The following is a 23,077-nucleotide window of genomic DNA, read 5'->3' as shown; positions in this document are numbered from 1 at the left end:
ATTTTTAAATACCAAAAATAATGAAAGACTTTTAAAAAATTATTCAAGAATCTTTTTTTATATCTGAATTCCCGATACTTGACTACTATGCGTAATCATACTAAACAATCTGTTAGATTTTTTCTACAATATGCTTTCAGCTGTAAGAGATTGCTTCATTGAAACTTGCAATAAGCAGCAGGTTAAAGCTTTGTTTGCTTGAATGAGCAGTAGATGTGCAAATGCAGCCTTTACGTCCTGCTTCCTTTCACAGTCTCTCCCTAGGGAAATCCTACACTAGACTTTATTGAAGTAATAATTATTTCATCAGGTCTTGTGTATTTCTTGTCTGTATTTGGATTGGAACCTCCAGAGGCTACAGTTGTCATTTTTTTTAACCCAGGACTGACCACTTGCATGCTGATGCACTGTTTGGTGAAGCATATTTGCACAATTCGAGGCAGAATGCTAACTTGAGGCGCATACTATAGTTCCTTTTGAAAGTTAAAACTAATTGTGGCCATAAAACGCTATTCAAATAAGTTCCCTGCAGGAACAGGGAGCTTTTAAACCCACTTTACCGTACTGTAAAGCTTGAAGGCGTGATTAGTGATGAATTGACAAAATTAATTTTTCATCTGAAAATGCATTCGTGCTTTCATGTTTTGTTTCATTGAGCTATGCTGCTTTAACGAGCCACTATGGTGCCAAATTATTTATGGGCTGTTGTGTTTGCCTGCTGTTTGCACCTCGTGAGTAGACCAGAAACACGACTGATAGAGTAACTAATGGAAAGCTACAAAGGTGACCATTACTATATATTTTACCAGGTACCGTAGGAATGCGAAACCTCTGAAATGCTAATAACTTGTTAGATTACAATGTATTGTGTGCCCTGAGTAGCCCATCTGGCCTCATAGTGACAGGAGGCTGATTTCAGCTTTTATGGTGTCACTGAGATTTCTGCAGCCTTGGACTCAGCTGCTGAAGCTGTTCGGTAAGTTATAGACTAATTGAAACTCTGCTAGGGAGAAATTAAGTGAATATTGTCTTGGCTATATTTCTGCCTGAATCAGCCTATATTAGTCTCCTGACAGAACAGTCCTAAGAATTTGATTAGAATCAAGTGAGTTGATTTGTTAAACAGGGAATGATGACATTGAACATCTGTTTTTGCTCGGCCAAATTACGTTTGGCTCTCAGTAACACTGCTGTATTTCTCTCTTCCCCCCCCCCCTACAGAGCAGCACAGAAGCTGAATCTCTCCTCCAAGCAGAAGAAAAACCACCCACTTCTCCAGCAGTCACATGAGCTCTCAAACAGCAGAACAAATTTCAGTGGTATTTTGCAAGTGTCCCCTCCCCCAGCTCCACCATGCCTTTTGAGGGCTGTGTGTAAAGTCAAGGACAACCCAGGCATTGGAAAGGTATGAGATAAGTCTGCTGCCAGTTGTCTTTGATATGTATCACTGCTGAAATCTTTGTAAGTATAGATAAATAGAATAAGAGCTTAAGAATCCTGTATTTCTGCTTAATATAATTTTTGAGACACATCACTTGCAGAAGTTTTAATGCTTACAGATCATTTGATGCTGTTTCCTGAATGTACAAGGGAGTTTGCCTCAGCTTTTGGAATGTTCCTGGCCCCAAGCTGAAATCTGTGGCAGATGTATTCCTTTTATAGTGTATTTATAGGACTGGTGATGTCCCTCACTTTTCTTCATACTAGGTCCAGACGATAATATATTACTACAACTGGCAATGTGGCCTCAACTTTAACAGTATTATAGTATTGCACAATGTTGGACCTCAGAACACCGGCAGGCAGTTCACACCCTCATTATCAAGTTGCACACTGTTCCATCATGATGCCCAACCTCTCTCTTCTCTGTTATTTGGTCACAGTAAGAAGTCTTACAACACCAGGTTAAAGTCCAACAGGGTAATTTGCAATCACTAGCTTTTGGAGGGTAGCTCCTGATGAAGGAGCTGTGCTCCGAAAGTTAATGATTCCAAATAAACCTGTTGGCCTTAAACTGCCGTTGTAAGGCTTCTTACTGTGCCCACCCCAGTCCAACGCCGGCATCTCCACATCATCTGTTATTTGGTGTTGGGTGGTGTATATTAATGGTAATTTCTTCAGTAACGCTAAGTGTCAAGTTTTTACCTGACTCCAATAGTGGGCGGTATCCTGTGCCCTCCCCCGTGGTGTGTTTGGTGGTGGGTTGGGGGTGGGGGCGGCGAGTGCAGACCCTTCCACCTTGCTGCCTCAATCCTGATCTAAGCCTATGTTGGGAAGGCCTGTGGATAGTCTTCTTGCCCCCACGGCACCAATTGAGGCCCTTAAAATGGGCCCACTAAATCCTTCCATCATTGCTATTAAACTAGTAGCAGGTTGGGGGCTCAGCATGACCACCTGTCGGGGTTGCCTGTGAGCTCCCGGTAGAGGAAAGGCCCCTATTTCAAAGGCACTCCGTGCCTGATCAAATTGCTGACCACCTTCCCACTCCCATGAACACCCCTCTCACGATCACTCACTTCTGTGTAGGATCCAACATGATACCATGCCTTGGGTGGGTGTGGTATGGGCAGCAACCACCATCTCTCTGGTGGTGCTGTCATTCAATAGAGCTGCGTGCTTCTGTTCTGCCAGCCATCCTAAGCAAGTAGGACTTGTGCCTCCTGATACCTGGGATAGGCCTGCCACAGTCCTGTCAAGTGCCCAAGTGGAACAAGGTACGATGGGCCTTCCTGGAAGGAGGTGATGCGGGGCACTGGTCATCTCTCAAGCTGGTAACCCTGTCACCTCCACAAGATTCTGCCAAGTGTCATCACATGGTGAGAAAGCAAGGATTTGTATGAGAAGTTTATTCTATCCACTCTACTCCAAAACTGCATTTGTAAAACTTTCTAGAACTAAACATTTGGTACAAAAAGTGACATCTATTTGAAGATGGGTCTAATATTATTATCATGACCCTTCGGACTTTTGAGGAACAACCTTCTTAAGCACGTAGTATCTATCTGAATATTGTTGAGTTACAATTTATACAGAATTATTAGAATTATTCTCTCAATAGCTGAAGTCTCATATATATTTGCACATGAGGAGATGACCCGTGGCCTTCAATACCCCTTCTAACCTTAATGGCAAAAATAGCCGGTGCTGGATAGTTGATCTATCAGCTGGTCTTCTTGCTCATGTCGCCCATGTGGTGACCCCAGCTGTCAACCCCGCGAGAGATCTGAGAAAGCAGCCTAACGGGACTCACTCAACCATTGACCTCCAGCTACAGAGATGAGCGCTTATGGCTACGTATTCATGTGTTTGCTCTCTTGCCTCTAAGTCCGAGAGCTGTTGGCTCAAAACCCAGTCCAGGGATGTGAGCAGACTGACCCTTCGGTGTGTAGAGGAGTGCTGTGTTGTTGTCGTCTCAACATTCAGCAAGGTGCTGAAATAAGGCTATATTTATATCTTCTAATGGTCAAAGTGAATGTTAGAATTGCCGTTGTATTATTTGAAGAGGGAAAGACTTTTTCTGCTCACTAATGTTCCTTCCCAAAAATCATTTAAAAAAAAAACTTTAATCTCGTTCCTCTGAGATTTTGCGATGCAAAACATATTTTGAACTCTTTGATATGGTAGGTGCGATTTGATGGCTATGTTGCGCTTAAGCGCGAGTGCTACAAGTCTATTAGATTGTGGAATGGCCAAAATCGAGAATCACACTGAGCGCTGATCGGTTTGTGATCTAAATCGCCTCCTCCCGTTGGCAAAAAGCAGAATCCCGCTGTAGTGAGGTGAGAAAACAATAATGACCACTTTAAGCCCAATCTCCATACAACTAATGGGAGCGAACGCCTATCTAATGGCCTCCCATGGTCTAATGGCCTCCCCAGCAAGTGGTCACGCGGGTGCCGCTTAGTACACCATTTTAAAAATGTGAAGCTGGCAGAAGGGCTGCTGTGGGGATCCCGGGAGGTGAGTAGCCATCTCCGCTCCCAGGCAATGAACCCAGGGACACTGGAGTTGCTGCCCCGGTGCTCAGAGCGGGATGGGGAAGTCCCCGGGGGGCCAGCCTCAGCTGGGGTGGGCCGCCATCGGGGGGGGGGGGGGGGGGGGTGGTGAGGAGCATGGGAGTGGCCGCCCATGGCCACAGCTGGGAAGGGGGTATGGCCTCCGCTGGGGAGGGAGGGGGCGGCATCCAGGACTTCCATGTCTGGGAAGATGGGGCATGGGATTGGTCCTTGCCCTGCATTGCAGAAGAGAATACCAGAGGCATCATATTAGTAAAGGTGAACTATTTTTAATAATTTACACATGGGTCCCCAACTGCACCTGATTGGGCCGCCCCACTCTTCCCACCTCTCCCAGACCTCCCTTCCACCCCTCCTTGCCCCAATGCACGCACCCAGACCCCCCCTTATCTGCTCCGTGCCCCCTCCGTGATCCTCGACCTGCTTAGCCTTCTGTGCTCTACAGTGGTGTCTAGCTGTGTCCCCAGGATTCACATCGAGGTGGAGGCAGCCTGCTGCCTATCACATAGCCTTCAATACCCCAGTGGGCATCCTCTGAGGTCTCTGGGGCTGGAGAGCCCTGACACACTTGCTGGCGGCACATGCCCTGCTGTGCCACTCTGTTCCAGGTGCTGATTTGAGACGCGGCGTTGCCAGTGGGATGGATCTCAGAAGAGCGGTGGCCGCCGTCACCACTGTCGGATGGCTCCAGGTTGGCACGCAATCCCCCCTCCTGGTCTGTGCCGTTAGGGCCCTGGGGTTCATCTCGGGATGTGGGGCAGCTGGATCGAGCCCAGCTGCCCCAGGGTCACCTGGCTCTGCCAGTGCTGACAGCTCTCCAATGTCTGCAGCATGGTGTCAGCCTCCTTGGCGATGCTCCTCGGTAACTGGGGCTCTGCGACAGGCACACATCCCCCAGCGATTGGGATGTGCTTGGCATTGGCATTGTCCACCTGAGACTTGTACATGCTCCACAGTGCCTCTTCAAGGTCCACCTGATACTGGATTGGATTGGATTTGTTTATTGTCACGTGTACTGAGATACAGTGAAAAGTATTTTTCTGCGAGCAGCTCAACAGATCATTAAGTACATGAGAAGAAAAGGGAATAAAAGAATAAAAAGTGGATCTGTTGGGGAGAGCTCGCGGAGAGTCTCCTCGCTCCGGCGCCATCTTGGTAAAGATGGGTCACTTCGACCAATGAGTGTGACATTCTGCTGAGGCCCTCAGCCATGGCTGTCACTGACTGAGCCACACCTTGGACACCTCCACTCATGCTGCAGACGTTGTGCACCAGGCTCTCCATTGTGGTCGCCACCCTAGCAGTGTTGGCCTTGGTGCCATGCATTGTCGGCGACATCTTCTGCACCTGTAGCTTCAGGGACTCCTACAATCGGCTATGGACCTGCTGGATGTCAGGTCATCTGGGTGGGGGCCGGTGGACTCTCATCTCTGCGCTGTACGCCAACCTCTACGTTGGTGACTTATCTGTACTCAGCCACCCCCGCGGCCTCAAGGGCCCGTTCCTCCTTGGGTTGCGGACTCTGATGCCTGGCACCCCGCCGCCCCTCTGGGCCCTCTCCCATCTGTTGTGGGCCAACTTCTCCTGTGGGGATACAGAGGGGGCATTGTTAGCCACACATGTCATTCATTGCGGGGTTCAGAGGGTGCTCGGGGGTGGGGGGTAGTTTTGGCAGGGGGCTTGGGGAGGTGAACTGTAATGGCTTACACAGTAACTTAATTTGAAGCCTACTTGTGACAATAAGCGATTTTCATTTTATTAATGGGAAGGATGGGGAATGGAGGCTGGGCTGGGGCAGCACTGCTGGATACGGGGCGGGCCACGGAACAGTGCTGGGCGGGGAGGTGTGAGGCGCATTCTCGTGGGAGTGTGTTCAGTGGCAACTCACCCCTGCAGTCTGGCGAAGGTCGTTGATCTTCTTGCGACGCCGGTCCCCCTGGTCACGCTCCCCGAACTGGTGGCCACTGTCGTCACCTCCCAGGCGGCTCTGGCTCCCCTGTGGCTTACCCTCCAAGACCCTTGGGGAACAGGGTATCTCGTCTGGTCTCGATTGTGCCCAATAATCTGCCCAGGTCGGCATCCCCGAATCGTGGGGATGGTCTTCTCGGAGGCACGGCTGTGGGCTGAGTGGGGTTGGCTGTGCAGGAACGGTTTAAGTGCTGCTGTCCCTTGTTAACAGGAGGCTGGTGAACACGGTCAGCTGGTGGGGCCATCATTTGCTACCTGAAGCCCGTGGGGCTTCGTTAAGTGGACCAATTAACCTTTATAGCGGTGACAGCCTTGCTCTCTAACTCACTTAGAAACTTCTTGGTTAAATCTCGCATGGTGCTATAAAATGTCTTTTCTTCTTCAGCAAAGCTTTCAGCAGCTTTTATCGTGGTGATTTTAGTAAAAGTTAACAGCTGGTTCAGGAACTCCCCATATGCAATATGAGCACAATATTGTGTTTTAAACAGCCAATATGTAGATTTTTTAATCGTCAGAAGATCTGCAAAAAAGTGGAGGCTGATGGCATTGCTGAAGTTGAGTGCACGCTGCCTTTGCAGTGCATCTTTACAGCTGTAGAGGCCTTTTGGCTGATGTTAGGATTTGGGGCCTTTTGACTGACTGTCTGGAGTCATGAATACATTCATATGATGCTTTGAACTGGTAAAACAACTGGTGGAGTAGGTGTTGCATCATTAGCTGTAGACGAACAAGGCAAGTGGTTGGGGAAACCTTTAAATATCAAATAACAATCAGCCACATAATTTAGGATTCTCTCTGATGTCGTGAAATTCCCAATGTTCAGGAGGGGAATTGGTCAGATAGTGTACTTATGTACTTATATCAAATACAGAGAAAACTGTAACATTTTATGCTCTACAACTGTATTTTACTTAGAAGTGACAATTTGTGAAAATAATTAGACGTTACCAGAGCCAGGATTTTATATAATCTTTATTGTCATTAACACTGCAATGAAGTTACCATGAAAAGTCCCCAGTCGCCACATTCCAGCGCCTGTTCAGGTACATAGAGGGAGAATTCAGAATGTCCAAATTACCTAACAGCCCGCCTTTCGGGACTTGTGAGAGGAAACCGGACACCCGAAGGAAACCCCGCAGACACAGGGAGAACGTGCAGACTCCACACACAGTGACCCAAGCCGTGAATCGAACCTGGGACCCTGGCGCTGTGAAGCAACCGTGCTAACAACTGTGCTTCCATGCCATTCATCATTTATACGGTGTGTACAAATAATTAGTGTATGTTTTTCTCAAAACAAAGTCCTTAATTGTTTAGAGCCCTGTATTGCTGAGAATCCAACCTCTTCAGTTGACTCTCTGTCAATTACTAGGGGGCATAGGTTTAAGGTGCGAGGGGCAAGGTTTAGAGGAGATGTACGAGGCACGTTTTTTACACAGAGGGTAGTGGATGCCTGGAATTCGCTGCCGGAGGAGGTGGTGGATGCAGGGACGATAGTGACGTTTAAGGGGCATCTTGACAAATACATGAATAGGATGGGAATAGAGGGATACGGACTCCTGAAGTGTAGAAGATTTTAGTTGGGCAGCATGGTCGGTGCAGGCTTGGAGGGATGAAGGGCCTGTTCCTGTGCTGTACTTTTCTTTGCACAGTAAGATGTTTTACAACACCAGGTTAAAGTCAAACAGGTTTGCTTCGATGTCACTAGCTTTCGGAGCGCTGCTCCTTCCTCAGGTGAATGAAGAGGTATGTTCCAGAAACATATATATAGACAGATTCAAAGATGCCAGACAATGCTTGGAATGCGAGCATTAGCAGGTGATTAAATCTTTACAGATCCAGAGATGGAGTAACCCCAGGTTAAAGAAGTGTGAATTGTGTCAAGCCAGGACAGTTGGTAGGATTTCGCAGGCCAGATGGTGGGGGATGAATGTAATGCGACATGAATCCCAGGTCCCGGTTGAGGCCGCACTCATGTGTGCGGAACTTGGCTATAAGTTTCTGCTCGGCGATTCTGCGTTGTTGCGCGTCCTGAAGGCCGCCTTGGAGAACGCTTCCGGAGATCAGAGGCTGAATGCCCTTGACTGCTGAAGTGTTCCCCGACTGGAAGGGAACATTCCTTTTCTTTGTTCTTTGTTATTCCGCTTACGACACCTTACAAAAAAGAACAAAGCTCATTAATTCAAATTTGAAACTATTTTACCCTTTTTTTTCCATAAATAAGCAACTTGATAATGAAGGCAATTTTCCTACCCACAGTCACTGGCACTTGACATTTGGTGCTTTCTTTTTTCATTCCGGAATATGTCTGCATATAATGCAGCATCTCTACGTGTTTTGTTCTCTGTGAATATATTGGCGTTAAATCAAAATCAACCTCGACAGTCACAAGTAACAGTAAAAATTAACATTGATACAGATCATGGCAAATTAAATTCCAATTAAAGTCTCCAAATTTTAAAATTGAATTCTGATGAAAGTGATGGAAATGTTGTACTTGCATATTGAATACAAACCGTAGCTCCCAATATTACATTAGGTGGGGGGTGGGGGGGGGGGGGGGGGGGGGAACTCATAAAGTAGGGATCAAACATGATTGTAATGCTGATCAAGTGGTTCTCTCAACAGTTCCACGATCACCTCTCACGTACCGTGCTCATTTGACAGCTTGTCCATGGGGTAGTCGCCAACTTGGGCGAGAGTGCAAAACTGGTGGTAGCAAATCGGGAGCCTGTTCCACATCCTGCCCAGTTTTTTTCAAATGAGAAGGAAAATTGGGTGAAGTGTTTAGCAAGCAGCTAACTGGCTGCTGCTCCCCTCCTGTTCCTGGTAAAGTAGAAAATTACCCGTCTTCCTCTGAGCTTGATGTTTGTACAAATCCTCCTTGACTGGCTTAAATGAGCTTGCCTTGGTTGTACTAACCTTTTCTCTTTTTATATGCAATAGATATGTCAGGTGAAAAGGGGTACATATCAACCACCAAACTTCCTATAACAGCACAGTGGTTAGCACAGTTGCTTCACAGCTTCAGGGTTCGATTCCCGACTTGGGCCACTATCTGTGTGGAGTCTGCACGTTCTCCCCATGTCTGCGTGGGTTTCCTCCAGGTGCACTGGTTTCCTCCCACAGTTCAAAGATGTGCAGGTTAGGTGGATTGGCCATGATAAATTGCACTTAGTGTCTAAAATGGTTAGGTGGGGTTACTGGGTTATGGGTGTGGGCTTAAGTGGGGTGCTATTTCCAAGGGCTGGTGCAGACTTGATGGGCCGAATGACCTCCTTCTTCTGCACTGTAAATTCTATGAACAGCACTGAAACTATGCATTACTGGCTATTTAAAGAAGAAAATCAGATCTAAAACTATCTGATGGTCAAATATGAGATACGTTTTGACCATTTTGATTTGGGACTTCTGATCATGAGGAGAAACTGATTGTCTGTCTCTCCAATGAATAGCCAGTGGCGCAAATGTATTTTGACATTTATTGCACTTGTTCCTCACTCCCCTTAAGTTGGCTCCCCGGTGCCTGATACAAAATGATAGTGCGGTCCTGGATCTCAAGCAGGAACAAGGCATGTCCAAGATTGGAAATGGATGTGGATGGTAATATTCAAAAGGAGGCAATTGGAAAAGCCTTTTTTTTTTTTTTTGCTGTCTGGTTTTCTATTCTCAATGTTACTTGGAGTTCGAAGGTCCGTTTCAAAACTTCTGGTCAACCTTCTCCTCCTTGGTGAATAATACTGCACCAAAGGATAGACGAGAATGATCTGGATTGAATTACTCCCTTATTTTTGCTGCCTTGTTGCAGGGTAAGAATGCCACGAATACTCAGGCAGCCTGAGCTGGAATTGGAAACTGATCATGTCTGGCTCACAGGGATCTATCTGACTACTTTCCAGCAGTTTGTTAGGCTTCCCTAACTTGGGAGTTGCTGAAGTCTAGAACAGAGGCGAGCTTTGTCGATTTGGGGGCATAACTTGAAGGTATTTGGAGCATGATTTGCCTCCGAGGAGAAATAATTAAAACTTAAAAATATACCATGAGAAATTAGGATTTTAAAAAACTATGCTCGTGGGATGCAAGTCCCACTGGCTACATATTTTGAAAGTTTAAAATTACATAATATAATGGTGACATGCAACGAGTTTAAAAATTAATGAGTCTATCTTCAGTTACAGATGATATTCTGAACTGTAACATCAATCAAGCGAATTATAAAGATAATCCTGCTTTGTTTGGGGATTTATGGTATTTAAAATAGAAATTTTCTTGTGATTAACGAATAGTGGCCAGTATAAGGAATTGGCTAAATCAATTCAGATATTTGTTTAAAAATAAGGATTTAAAAGATATTACTCCTAAAATGGTTTCGTGCCTTGTGCAAATAATTTCAAAGGAACTGCAGTTATAGGCATGTTCCCAGCTTGGTGTGATTTATTTACCCCATGACAAAGATAGACCCCTGTGCAAAGTTTAACGTACACATCAGCAATAAAAATTTGTTTTTGATGGAAAATGTTAGCCACCTGCAAATAAATGGCAGTAAATCACAGTCCTGCCACAATCACATCATGTTTGTGTGAGTCACCCGAGTGACCTTTAGGGAAGCCGAGTCTGCAAGTTTGTAGCGTCAAATTTCCAGTAGCAACACCTCTACACAGATCCACAGCAGAGTAAACTGCTACGGTGATTTCTTGTGCATAGTTCTAGCAAAACAAGACGTCTTACCAATATATGATTGACAAAGCAATCATCTTTGCCTGTGCGCCAGGGGATCAATAAAACTCAGCTTATTGTTGGTGAGGGGTGTCATTAAAACTCAGCTTGCTGTTGCCGAATTGCCTATTTCTACCTATTTTGTTTTTGCATTCTTCTTTATCTACACATGATAATATGTTAATAAATTCAAGGGCAGGTTAATGGAGACATGTAAGAAGAATTCTAATTGATCATTTTGTGGAGCTGTTTTATTCATTTCTGAGATTAATGTGCATATTTTCAGATCAAGCATTTGTGAAACTGTAGCATTGCTGAGGTGTATCTCATTATGCCTCTCTTGGACTGCTTTAATGCAGTAGATGATGCCTTTTTTTCAAAACACTTTTCTGAACTCTATGCTCAACAAATGTCTTGAAGTGGTGTGCCTCTCTTATGAACAGCAAGTAAGTGCTTTACAATTACAAAGCTTCTGTCAGCTTTTCTGACAGAGACCTCTTACGTGAGACATGTGGCAAAAAAGAAAGGCAATTAAACTCTCCAGTCTGACACACTATGTGCTTAAAAGGGTCGATGCCAGTAAGGTTTGATGCCTTTACTTTTCTGAGTGCAGCGAGAAGCCTTCCACTGCCTCTTTATAAGGTAACTACAAGGGGACAAGGATGTTGCAGCTATTAAACTTGCAGATGTGACATATATAAACTCTCTCATTAGAAGAACACAAGCTATTGAATAGCTTTTTTATCACATAGTTTGTGTCAGAAATAGTGCATCCGAGAAGAGTGAAGAGGCTGATGTAATTTAATGATTTCAACTCGGCTGCAGCTTGACCAACAACAGCAGAGCTACCATATAAAACTAGGGTATAACAGAATTGGAGAAAAGGGCTTTCTGCTTAGGATGCAATTGTTCAGGTACTCAACTGTAACTTAATTTGTACTTGCACCTAAACTCACTATGATTTCATTAAATTGAGGGCACGACTGAGATAAGGAACAGAAGTGCTTTGTTTGCTTCTCAGTTACAAAAAGAGACAACATTGAGTAATAATAACAGTACACCGATCACAGACTGTCCTTTCAACCTGTAATTTCACAACGATAGGCAAATGACACGAGGATGTCGGAAGTGGCTGGCTTCATCCCTTTGATATAGAAATCTCATTGGGCAGGGGGAGTTAGGTTAGTTTTGTTTAGCTTAGGCAGTGAGAGCTGGATGGGGGCAGTGAGAGCTGGAGGGGGGTGTTACGCACCGAATTATGTTTACATTTGTATTTGTATCTTTTGTTGTTATAAAGCCATAAATGCCTTCATAAAATGTTTGTTTAAAAAAAAAAAATCATGGGACACAAGTTCAAGGTGAGGGGCGGGAGGTTCAGGGAGGATCTGAGGGAAAACCTTTTTAGCCAGAGGGTGGTGACGGTCTGGAACGCACTGCCCGGGAGGGTAGTGTGCTGATAAGTACATTGTCATCTGTATGCAAGTAATAATATATATATTACTGTTGTAGTTTCAGCATCTGACCATCAGGTAGTGTGATTATGCAGACAGGTGACCCGGACACACCGTGGACTGGATTCTCTGCAGTCCCGCACTGAAATCGCGTTTGGCGTAGAGCGGAGAATCAAATTTCATGACTAAATCGGACCAGGCGCCAGCCCGGCAAATCTCCAGGCCACGGAAATCCGTGCATTCGCAAATTACTCCGCGCGGCTGGGAGGGCCATTGCCAGAGGCCCACCCAGCGATCCTGCGCTCCTGGCCGGCCGAGTTCCCGACGGCGTGGTTCTAACCACTTATTGCCATTCGGGAACCTCTTGTGGCGGCTGCGGACTCCGTTCACAGCTGCCCTGGTGGGGGATGGGGGGCTTTATGGGCGGTCGGGGCACAGATTGGGCCGGTGTGATGCAAGGGCACACTGCTGATCGGGGGAGCCTACATTATGGAGCTGCCTCCGCGGTCCGAGTCCGCCATGGCGCTCGGCGCGGCTGCTGGAGGCCACCGCTGTGCGCATGCGTGGACTTGAAACCGGAAGTGCGCGGGACCGTATCCACCGCTAAAGCTGCGTGAATCACTCCGGGACCCTGCTAGCCCCCTGAAGGTGAGTGAATCGACTTTTTTTTTTTGAGGAAACCCGGGAGTGCGACGCCAGCGCTTTTACGCTGGCGTAGGGACATAACGCCATTTTGGGAGAATCCAGTCCCACGTGTTCCAGGAGAAGCTGTTAGTAAGGAATTTGTAGCAGTCGCATATCAGAGTAGCTCTGTATTATCTTAGTGTAAGTTAGTGTTGGACCATTATTTCCAGCTGTGCTATTCTTAGACATTTTAATAATTTGTTAGTGTCGTGCTAGTAATAAATAACTTTGTTTATTAAAAAAAAGTCTGATGTTCTTTGTGCACACTACAATATCAAGATTCAACATCGGCCCAATCAAAGAACATTACAGGTAGTAGAGGTGGGTTGCCTCACATCCTTTAAAAAGTACCTGGATGAGTACTTGGCACGTCTTAACATTCGAGGCTATGGGCCAAGGGCTGGCAAATGGGATTATGATTGGCAGATCAGATTCTGGTGTAGCATCTCAAGCTGAACAGTTTCGGGGATGAAGTCTGTAATAAAGCTGCATTTTGAGTTCTTGTTGTGCTGTATTTTACTATCGAGTAGTTTCATTCCATCAGAGCTAAGGCTACAGATATTCCCAGGATGTTGTGGTTTTGATGTTTGGCTGCTTGGATTAGAGACGACATTAACAACAATGAAAGTAAATCAGTTAAAGCCACCCAGCTTTTGATTGGTGGATTGGTAAAATTCTAATGTTTCCGGGAAATTTGCAGCTTGTTTGCCATTTTTTTTTTTTTAATCCCAATATTTGGGAGGTTTGCCAAGTATTGATCATTTTGGGACAAGCCGGCCTGTGGAAGTTTCTGTCATGCAACACCATAACGATTCTCAGGCTGCATGTTTGTATCAAAGCCACTAAACGATCATTAAAATAGATTACAGTTAACTGAAAGCAGATGTGAGGAACAACGTGAGGGGTCTTATAATTATATAGTTACAAGGCGTTTGAAATGTTTTCCCAGTAGATACACAAACAACAGAATTGCAATGTTAAGGCTTTGTTTTATTGGCCTGGAGTTTGCAGTGGTGATGGTCAGCATTTCAATCACTACTTCACTGAAACTAACAGCAACTTTGGGAGTTTGCACTGTAAAGAATAACATGGGAATTCAGAAGTCGATGGCAGTAATTTATATTCTTTCAGAGATGGTGCACTACTGATATCCCCTCCAGAGTGTAATCCTAAAGTAACCTGCAATCTTGGTGTAAAAATCCTTGAAAAAGTTACACCTTGGGTTTTAGTGGCATGCTAACTGTTGCCAAACACCCTCAATAGCCCTGAAAAGCTAATTTTATATCTGTGAAATGTCAAGTATCTTCATTATGATAAAATTACACTTTCAATGTAGCATGTTTTAAAAAAAAATATGCTTGATATTTTAATTTATTTTTTTTCAACAAACTATGTTATTGAGGTATTTTATAGCAAAAATGACATTGTACAGTAAAAACAAAAAAGAAGTCGACACAAATTCCACATTAAACAAAATGCAAACCATGGCTCTGTTCACGCCCGGATCTCCCTACTCTATCCTAGCCCCCCCCCCCCCCCCCCCCCCCCCGCTGACGCTTACTCCTCTGCAAAGAAGTCAATAAATGGCTGCCACCTTCGGGCGAACCCTAGTAGCGAACCTCTCAAGGCGAACCTGGCCAAGAAAGCTGGCCATGTCCGATAGCCATACCTCAGCCCTCGGGGGGGCTTTGAGTTCCTCCATGCTAACAGTATTAGTCGCCGGGCTACCACGGAAGCAAAGGCCAGAACATCAGCCTCTCTCTTCCTAGACGACTTGCGGGTCCTCCGAAACCCCAAAGATTGCCGGGCTCATTACCACCCCAGTTTTCAACACCTGGGACATGACATCTGCGAATCCCTGCCAAGACCCCCTGAGTTTAGGGCACGACCAGAGCATGTGTACATGGTTAGCCGGCCCTCCGGCGCATCTAGCACACTTGTCCTCCAGCCCGAAGAATCTGCTCATCCAGGCCACCATCATGTGTGCCCGGTGCATGACCTTAAACTGGATCAGGCTGAGCCTGGCGCATGTTGCGGTCGTGTTTACTCTGCTCAGGGCTTCTGCCCAAATACTGTCCTCCAGCTCCCCCTCCCACTTAAGCTTCAGGTCCTCGGTCTGCATATCCTCAGCTCTCATTAGCTCCTTGTAGACGTCTGAAACTCTACCCTCTCCCACCTCTCCCCTAGAAACTACCCTGTACTGCCCCCCCTTCGGCGGGAGACGTGGGAAGGACGGCACCAGTCTGCGTACAAAATCCCTCACCTGCAAGTATCTAAAGTCGTTCCCTCTCGTCGGCCCAAACTTCTCCAGCGCCCTCATGCTCGGAAAGCTCCCTTCCGGGAACAGATCCCCCATCCTCACAATCCCTGCCCTCCTCCACAGTCGATACCCCCACCTTCCAGGTTACCTGGGGAAAATCGGTGGTTGCCGCAAATTGGGGTCCACACCGATGCTCTTACCTCCCCTACATGCCTCCTCCACTGGCCCCAGATCCGAAGAGCCGCCACCACTATCGGGCTCGTGGAGTACCGTGCCGGCGAAAGCGGCAGAGGTGCTGTGACCAGGGCTGCTAAGCTAGTGCCCCTGCACGAAGCTGCCTCCATCCGCTCCCAAACCAACCCCGCACCCACCATCCATTTCCTTATCATTGCTGTCATAATATACACCAGTGTATCATGGTGCAGACACACACTGATGGAGACACAGTGGGACCAATCAACATGCACAACATCGCAGCCAATCACCAGTGAGAGAGCACTCACTATAAAGACAGGGGACATCATAGTTCACTCACTATAAAGACAGGGGGCATCAGAGTTCCCGCTCATTCGAGTAGCCGATAGCTCGGAGCACAAGAGCTCACAGCCTGCAACACAGACATTCACCATGTGCTGAGTGCATCAACTGGTAAGGACAAGGCAAAGGTCTTTAGTTAAAGCTAGTATCGTATTTACCCACAGTTCAAGTATGTTTAAATAGTTAACCTTTTAATAAAATACTGTTGCACTATTTCAAGTGTTGGTGACCTGTATGAGATCCAGAACACCCAACACATCATGATACAAGGAGTGGTTGCATACCAACACTTTGTAGACCTACCTGCAAGTGATCTGCCTTCCGCCAGCATTCCGTCATCCTGCAACATGGACAACATCAGCCCGCCGCCACCGCTCCGCATCGCCGGGAACCTCGGGGCCAACTGGAAGATTTTCAAACCGCGCTTCCAGCTCTTCCTCAAAGCCACGGACAGGGAGGGCGCCTCGGACGCCAGAAAGATTGCTCTTCTCCTCTCTACGGCCGGGGACCATGCCATCCACATTTTCAACTCTCTCACCTTTGCAGATGTTGAAGACAAGACGAAGTTCAAGACGGTCCTCCTCAAGTTTGACACTCACTGCAGCGTAGAGGTGAATGAAAGTTTTGAGCGCGACGTGTTCCAGCAGCATTTGCAGGGTAAGGACGAACCTTTCCAATCCTTTCTAATGCACCTCCGCATCCTTGCGCAATCTTGCAGCTACGGGCCCACCTCTGACTCCATAATATCCTTTTAATAAAATATTGTTGCACTACTTCAAGTGTTGGTGACCTGTACGTGATCCAGAACACCCAACACATCATGATACCAGGAGTGGTTGCATACTAACACTTCTTAGACCTACCTGCACGTGATCTGCCTTCTGCCAGCATTCCGTCATCCTGCAACATGGACATCATCAGCCCCGCTCCGCATCGCCGGCAACCTCGGGGCCAACTGGAAGATTTTCAAACCGCGCTTCCAGCTTTTCCTCGAAGCCACGGACAGGGAGGGCGCCTCGGACACCAGAAAGATTGCTCTTCTCCTCTCTACGGCCGGGGACCATGCCATCCACATTTTCAACTCTCACCTTTGCAGATGATGAAGACAAGACGAAGTTCAAGACGGTTCTCCTCAAATTTGAAACGCAGCGTAGAGGTGAATAAGTTTCGAGCGCTACGTGTTCCAGCAGCATTTGCAGGGTAAGGACGAACCTTTACAATCCTTTCTAACGCACCTCCGCATCCTTGCGCAATCTTGCAGCTACGGGCCCACCTCTGACTCCATGATACGCGACCAGATCATTTTCGGTGTTCAGTCGGACCCCCTACTTCAGCAGCTCCTCAAAGTAAAGCAACTCGCCCAAGCGACAGCCATCGAGACCTGTGTCCTACATGAAAATGCCACCAGTCGGTACTCCCATATACAAGCGGCTGAAACGGCGTGGCATGGTCCCCACGAGGCGGAACGGGTCCAAGTGATTGAGCACCTCCAGGGCCTCAGCCTGGATGAGGGCGGCCATTTCGCGCGCTTTTCACGGACTCCCGCGCTTGTACGCACCAAACGAGGGGACGGCGACGTAGAGGAACGCAATGTGCAGGCGCCCACCACACATGACCACACTGCGCATGCACGGTGGCGCAGCAAACGGGCTGACGTCACGACGTGCGGCAACTGTGGCTCTGCCCATTTAAAGCGCCAATGCCCCACAAAATCTCGACAAAGCCTACGATGTGGAAGACTTGGCCACTATGCTGCCTGCTGTCGAGCAGCTCAGCCTTCCAATTCGTATCGCTTCAGCCAGCCTCGCAGGAATGTTCGGGCAATTCAACGCACGGCCACCGAGTCCGACCTCCCACACAGCAGTGACACCGAGGACCCGAAGGCGCCTTTTCGAGTCGGTGTCGCAACGAAAAACAGGCTGTCCCCGAAGCAAAGACACCAGCCGCTGTCGGTATACAGCACCGATCCAGACGATGAGTGGTGTGCCACCCTGACGGTCAACCAGAATTTGTCGCCCACCTCAGACTTAATTTGTGAACATTGTGCACTAATGGACTCTCTGGTCTGTTCTGTTCTTCCGTTTAATCATTCAAGTGGTTTGTATATAGTGTTCATCTCGTTATTTGTGTGACAGTTTTTTCTGCACCAGGCACCTTCCCATGTAAATAGCTTAGTTTTATGTACATAGTCCTGTAAATATTTTGCACACGTAGTCAGGAACATTCATCACACACACATTGTCTCGCAGGCACATTTTTTTATGTGAAAGGGGGGATGTCATAATATACACCAGTATATCATGGTGCAGACACACACTGATGGACACACAGTGGGACCAATCAACATACACAACACCGCAGCCAATCACCAGTGAGAGCATACGCACTATAAAGACAGGGGGCATCAGAGTTCCCGCTCCTTCGGGTAGCAAATAGCTAGGAGCACAGAGCTCACAGCCTGCAACACAGACATTCACCATGTGCTGAGTGCATCAACTGGTTAGGACAAGGCAAAGGTCTTTAGTTAAAGCTAGTATCGTATTTACCCACAGTTCAAGTATGTTTAAATAGTTAACCTTTTAATAAAATAGTGTTGCGCTACTTCCAAGTGTTAGTGACCTGTATGTGATCCAGAACACCCAACACATCAATCGCTCTGTTGGCCGCCCAGTAATGGTTGCTGAAGTTCGGCAACGCCAGCCCCCCTTCTCCTCTGTTCCTTTCAAGCATCATCCTCTTCACTCGCGGGGACTTCCCTGCCAATACAAATCCCAGAATAATGTTATTCAGCCTCTTAAAGAAGGGCCGTGGGATAAAGATGGGGAGAATCGTCATCTTAACAGTCTGCACCCTCCCCGCCAATGACAGCGGGAGCGCATCCCACCTCGGGACCTCTTCCCTCACTCATTCCACCAGTCGGGACAGGTTGAGCTTATGCAACTTGCCCCAGTCCCGTGCCACCTGAATCCCCAAATATCGGAAACTCTCCCCCAGTAGCCTGAACGGCAACCCCTTCAGTCTACTCTCTTGCCCCCTCGCCTGAATTACAAACAACTCGCTCTTAGCCATGTTCAGTTTGTATCCGGATAACCGGCCAAATGCCCCAATACCGAGCATCCCTACCATTGGGTCTGATACATATAACAGCAGATCATCCGCGTATAACGAGACTCTATGTTCCACTCTTCCCCCCCCCGGACCAGCCCTTTCCAGCCCCTAGAAGCTCAGTGCAATTGGCAGCGGCTCTATGGCCAGCGCAAACAGCAGTGGGGAGAGAGGGCAGCCCTGTCTTGTCCCACGGTGCAGTCGAAAGTATTCCGATGTCGTCCTGTTCGTCCTTGCACTCGCCGCCGGGGCGTGATACAATAACCTAACCCAGTCGATGAACCATCCCAGTATCTCCCACAGATACTCCCACTCGACCCGGTCAAAAGCCTTTTCAGCATCCATGGCGACCACTATCTCTACCTCCCTACTCTCCGGGGGCATCATAATCACGTTGAGCAGCCTTCTTAGGTTGGCCACCAGCTGCCTCCCCTTTACAAACCCGGCTTGGTCCTCCACAATTACATCCGGTACACAGTTCTCAATTCTAGTCACCAAAATCTTGGCCAGTAGCTTGACGTCTAAGATCTGCCTGTATGACCCACAGGCTTCCGGGTCCTTATCCCGTTTCAGAATGAGCGAGATAGTGACCTGCGACATCGCCGGGGGGTAAACTCCCTCTGTCTCTTGCCTTGTTAAAGATTCTGACCAGCACCGGCCCCACTATCCCGGCAAATTGTTTGTAAAACTCCACCGGGTACCCGTCCGGCCTCGGGGCTTTACCCGACTGCATGACCTTCAGGCGCCCCAACACCTCTTCGATCCTGACCAGGGCCCCCAATCCATTCACCAACCCCCTCCCCACTCTTGGGAAGGTCAGTCCGTCCAAGAATCCCCCCCCCCCCCCCCCCAGTCCCTCGGGTGGTTCCGAAGTGTACAGCTTCCTATAAAAGTCCCTATAGACCTTGTTCATTCCTGCTGGATCACCCACTAGATTACCTTCCCCATCCACCACCCTCCTTATTTCCCTAGTGCTTCCCTCTTGCTCATTTGCTGCGCAAGTATTCTACTGGCCTTCTCCCCATGCTCATAAATCGCACCTTTTACCTTTCTAAACTGCTCTACAGCCTTGCCTGTAGTCAGCACCCCAAATTTGGCCTGCAGTCTCTGTCGTTTCCTGAGTAACTCTGGCCTCGGGGATTCCGCGTAACTCCTGTCCGTCCGTAGAATTTCCTTAATCAGTCGGCCCGTCTCTGCCCTATCTGTCCTGTCCCTGTACGCCCGGATTGAAATCAGCTCCCCTCTCACCACTGCCTTTAGTGCCTCCCAGAGCACCGCTGCCGAAGACTTCTCCAATATCGTTCACCTGCCGGAAATTCTGCATGCATTTCCTCAGCCTCTCGCAATCAGTCCAAATTCCAGCCTCCATGGTGGGCGCTGAAAGCTGTCCTTACAAAACTGCAGGTCTACCCAGTGCGGAGCATGGTCCGATATGGCAATTACCGAATATTCTGCCCCCACCATTCCGGCCAGCAGGTCCCTACTCACAACAAAGTAGTCAATTCGGGAATACACCTTGTGGACGTGGGAGTGGTACGAGGACTCGCTCGCCGTCGGCCGGCTAAATCTCCACGGATCTGCTCCCCCCCATTTGCTCCATGAACCCTCTCAGTTTCTTTGCCATCGCTGACAACCTGCCCGTTCTTGAGCATGACCGGTCCAGGCTCGGGTCCAGGACCGTATTAAAGTCCCCGCCCATGATCAACTTGCGCGAGTCCAAGTCGGGGATCTTCCCTAGCATCTTCCTAATAAAATCCACATCGTCCCAATTAGGGGCATACACACTGACCAGGACTACTCACACCCCTTCGAGCTTACCCCTCACCATAATGAACCTGCCACCCCCATCCTCCGCCTCAAATTGTACCCTTTTATTAATCAGGATCGCAACCCCCCTCGTCTTAGAGTCAAGCCCTGAATGAAAGACCTGACTGACCCAGCCCTTCCTTAACCAAAGCTGGTCTGCCACTTAGAGGTGCGTCTCCTGCAACAAGACTTATGTCTGCCTTCAGAATCCGCAGATGCGCAAACACACGTGCCCTCTTCACTGGCCCGTTTAACCCTCTTAACGTTCCAGAGGATCAGCCTGGTTGGGGGGGCACTTTGCCCGCCCCCCCCCTTGCCGATCAGCCATCCCCTTTCCTTGGCTAGCCCCCCAGCCATGTGTCATGCTTCCTCTGGCCCGCCTCCTGGCTGGCTCCACCCATGACCTCCTCACTGTTACCATGCACAGTTTTCTCCCCCCACTAGCAACACCATCCTATCACCTAACCCTTGCACTAATCTAACTATATGGACACCCCCCCACCTCGGCTCCCGTTGACTAGCTGCACTCAGCTAGCCTGGGGCTCCCATCCTCGGCTCCAGCCCGTCTCCCACCGATTGTTCCCAGTCACCCCTCCCCCCGACCCATCCGTACCACTTCCCCAGATCAGCCCTACTTAAGTAAACACTCTATACAAGTCATAAACAACCCCCACAATAGCACAATTCAAGTTAAACAGGAAAAAAAGAGATAAGAAATAACAGGCACTCTCGGTCCTTCCCATACAGACACAGAAAAATAATTGCACAAAGGTCCCCTGAAGCATCCATTTTAACCCAACCCTTTTAACTGTTTTCTTTATTAATTCCCCCCAGCCAAACTCCAACTAAGCAAAGATCCCAAATAGGAAACATTCAGGTAAACCACGCAAAAAACAACCACAACAAAAAAACAAAACAAAGATACATCCCAAAACGGGAGAGACCCCACATATACTTAAAAGCTCTAACATGAGTCCAAACGTCCTCAGCTCCGGGCCAGCTCTTGCTTCTTAATGAAGTCCATTGCCTCTTCGAAATAGTGGTGCTGACCCTTATACGTAACCCACAGTCGCGCCGGAAAAAGCAGCCCGAATTTCACCTTATCTCCTTCACCTGCCTGTAGCATCCCCTCCTCCTGGCCACCTCAACGCTCAAATCCTGGTACACCCGGAAGGTGGTATTGTCCCAAATACAGCTTTGTGTGCTCTTTGCCCATTGCAGCACCCGCTCCTTGTCCAGGTACCTGTGAAAGCGTACCACCATCGCTCGTGGGGGACCCCCTTGTCGCGGCTGCTTCACTTGCACTCTGTGTGCCCGTTCACCACCGGCGGGCACGGGAACACTTCATTCCCCAGCAGCTTCTGAAACTTACCCTCTACATATGCGGCAGTGTTCTGCCCCCTCCGGGAGGCCCACGATTCTCACGTTCTGCCAGCAAGATCTGTTGTCCAGGTCCTCCAGCCTTTCCAGAAGCACTTTTTGCTGGTCCCTGAGCCTCTGAATTTCCACATCCGCCACCGTTTGAAAGTCCGCCTGCTCCTCCACTGACTTCTCCAACTGCTGGAGCTTCTCAGCCTGATCATCCAGCCTTTTTCCCATCCGATCAATCGACTTCTGAAGCAGCTCCAAGTTGTCACGCTTCAAAGCCAGAAAGCCCTCCTGCACAGTCTGCAGCAGCTGCTCCATTGTGGGCTCGGCTGTCGGCTCCTTGCTCTGCACACCAGCCATGCTGGTCTCTCTCACAGCCTCCACTGTGCCCTTACTTGACCACTTCTGCTGCTGTTTACGGTCCCTCCGGCTTCATAGGTCCATACAATTCTGTATGGGTCCAGTGCCTGAGTATTATTGCTTTCCAGTTCCGCGCTCAAAAGTGCAAAAAAGTCAGGGGATAAGGTCCAAAAGTCCGACCGAAATGGGAGCCACCAAATGTGCGACCTACTCCCTTATAGCTGCCACCTGAAGTCCGATATTTTAATTTCTATGTTAATCCAATCATAATTCACTTATTTCACTTACTAAAAATTTTAATCAAAAGTAAAGGATCATTAGTGCTTTAATTTCTGGTTTGCTGTCTATGAGAATACTTAAATGTGATTGGCTAGTTATCCTTCATGCTGCTGGATGGCTGGAGATCCCTTTGACTTGGTGCCACTTTTGAACTGACATCGGAAAAGGAGAGATCTAGGCCACGAGGTGGCTCTCTATCGTGGAGACATTTCTTCAAGGTTCATGGTGAGCGCCGTTGCTTCATTACAGACTACAAAATCCAAAACATCAGAAATAGGAGCAGGAGTAGAACATACTGCCCCTTGAGCCGGTCATTCAATATGATCATGGCTGATCCTCTGCCTCAACTCCATTTGCAGATCATCCCCCACATCCCGCGAGTGACTGAAATCTGCCTTTCTCCATTCAACAATGGGGTGTCCACTGGGATGGATAATTCCAAAGATTCACAAACCTGTGTGTGAAGAAATTGCTCCTCATCTCCATCTTAAATGATCAGCTCTCACCCTGAGATTGTGCCTCTGTGT

The 23,077-nt window shown here is 48.0% G+C and overlaps 1 protein-coding gene across 6 annotated transcripts in view; it reads left to right on the top strand.

The window, feature by feature from the left end:
- The window catches only part of kif26ab (kinesin family member 26Ab), a 287,692-nt gene that overhangs the window by 187,964 nt on the left and 76,651 nt on the right, over window positions 1-23,077 (top strand). For all 6 annotated transcript variants that reach the window (XM_072489866.1, XM_072489859.1, XM_072489874.1 and 3 more), the window contains one exon: window positions 1,222-1,405. In XM_072489866.1, the coding sequence (XP_072345967.1) occupies window positions 1,222-1,405 (184 nt within the window). The remainder of the gene's footprint in view (window positions 1-1,221; window positions 1,406-23,077) is intronic.

Source organism: Scyliorhinus torazame, chromosome 2 (genome assembly GCF_047496885.1).
Source record: "Scyliorhinus torazame isolate Kashiwa2021f chromosome 2, sScyTor2.1, whole genome shotgun sequence".
NCBI classification, from domain to species: Eukaryota; Metazoa; Chordata; class Chondrichthyes; order Carcharhiniformes; family Scyliorhinidae; genus Scyliorhinus; species Scyliorhinus torazame.
This window is presented reverse-complemented; position numbering and strand designations above follow the sequence as displayed.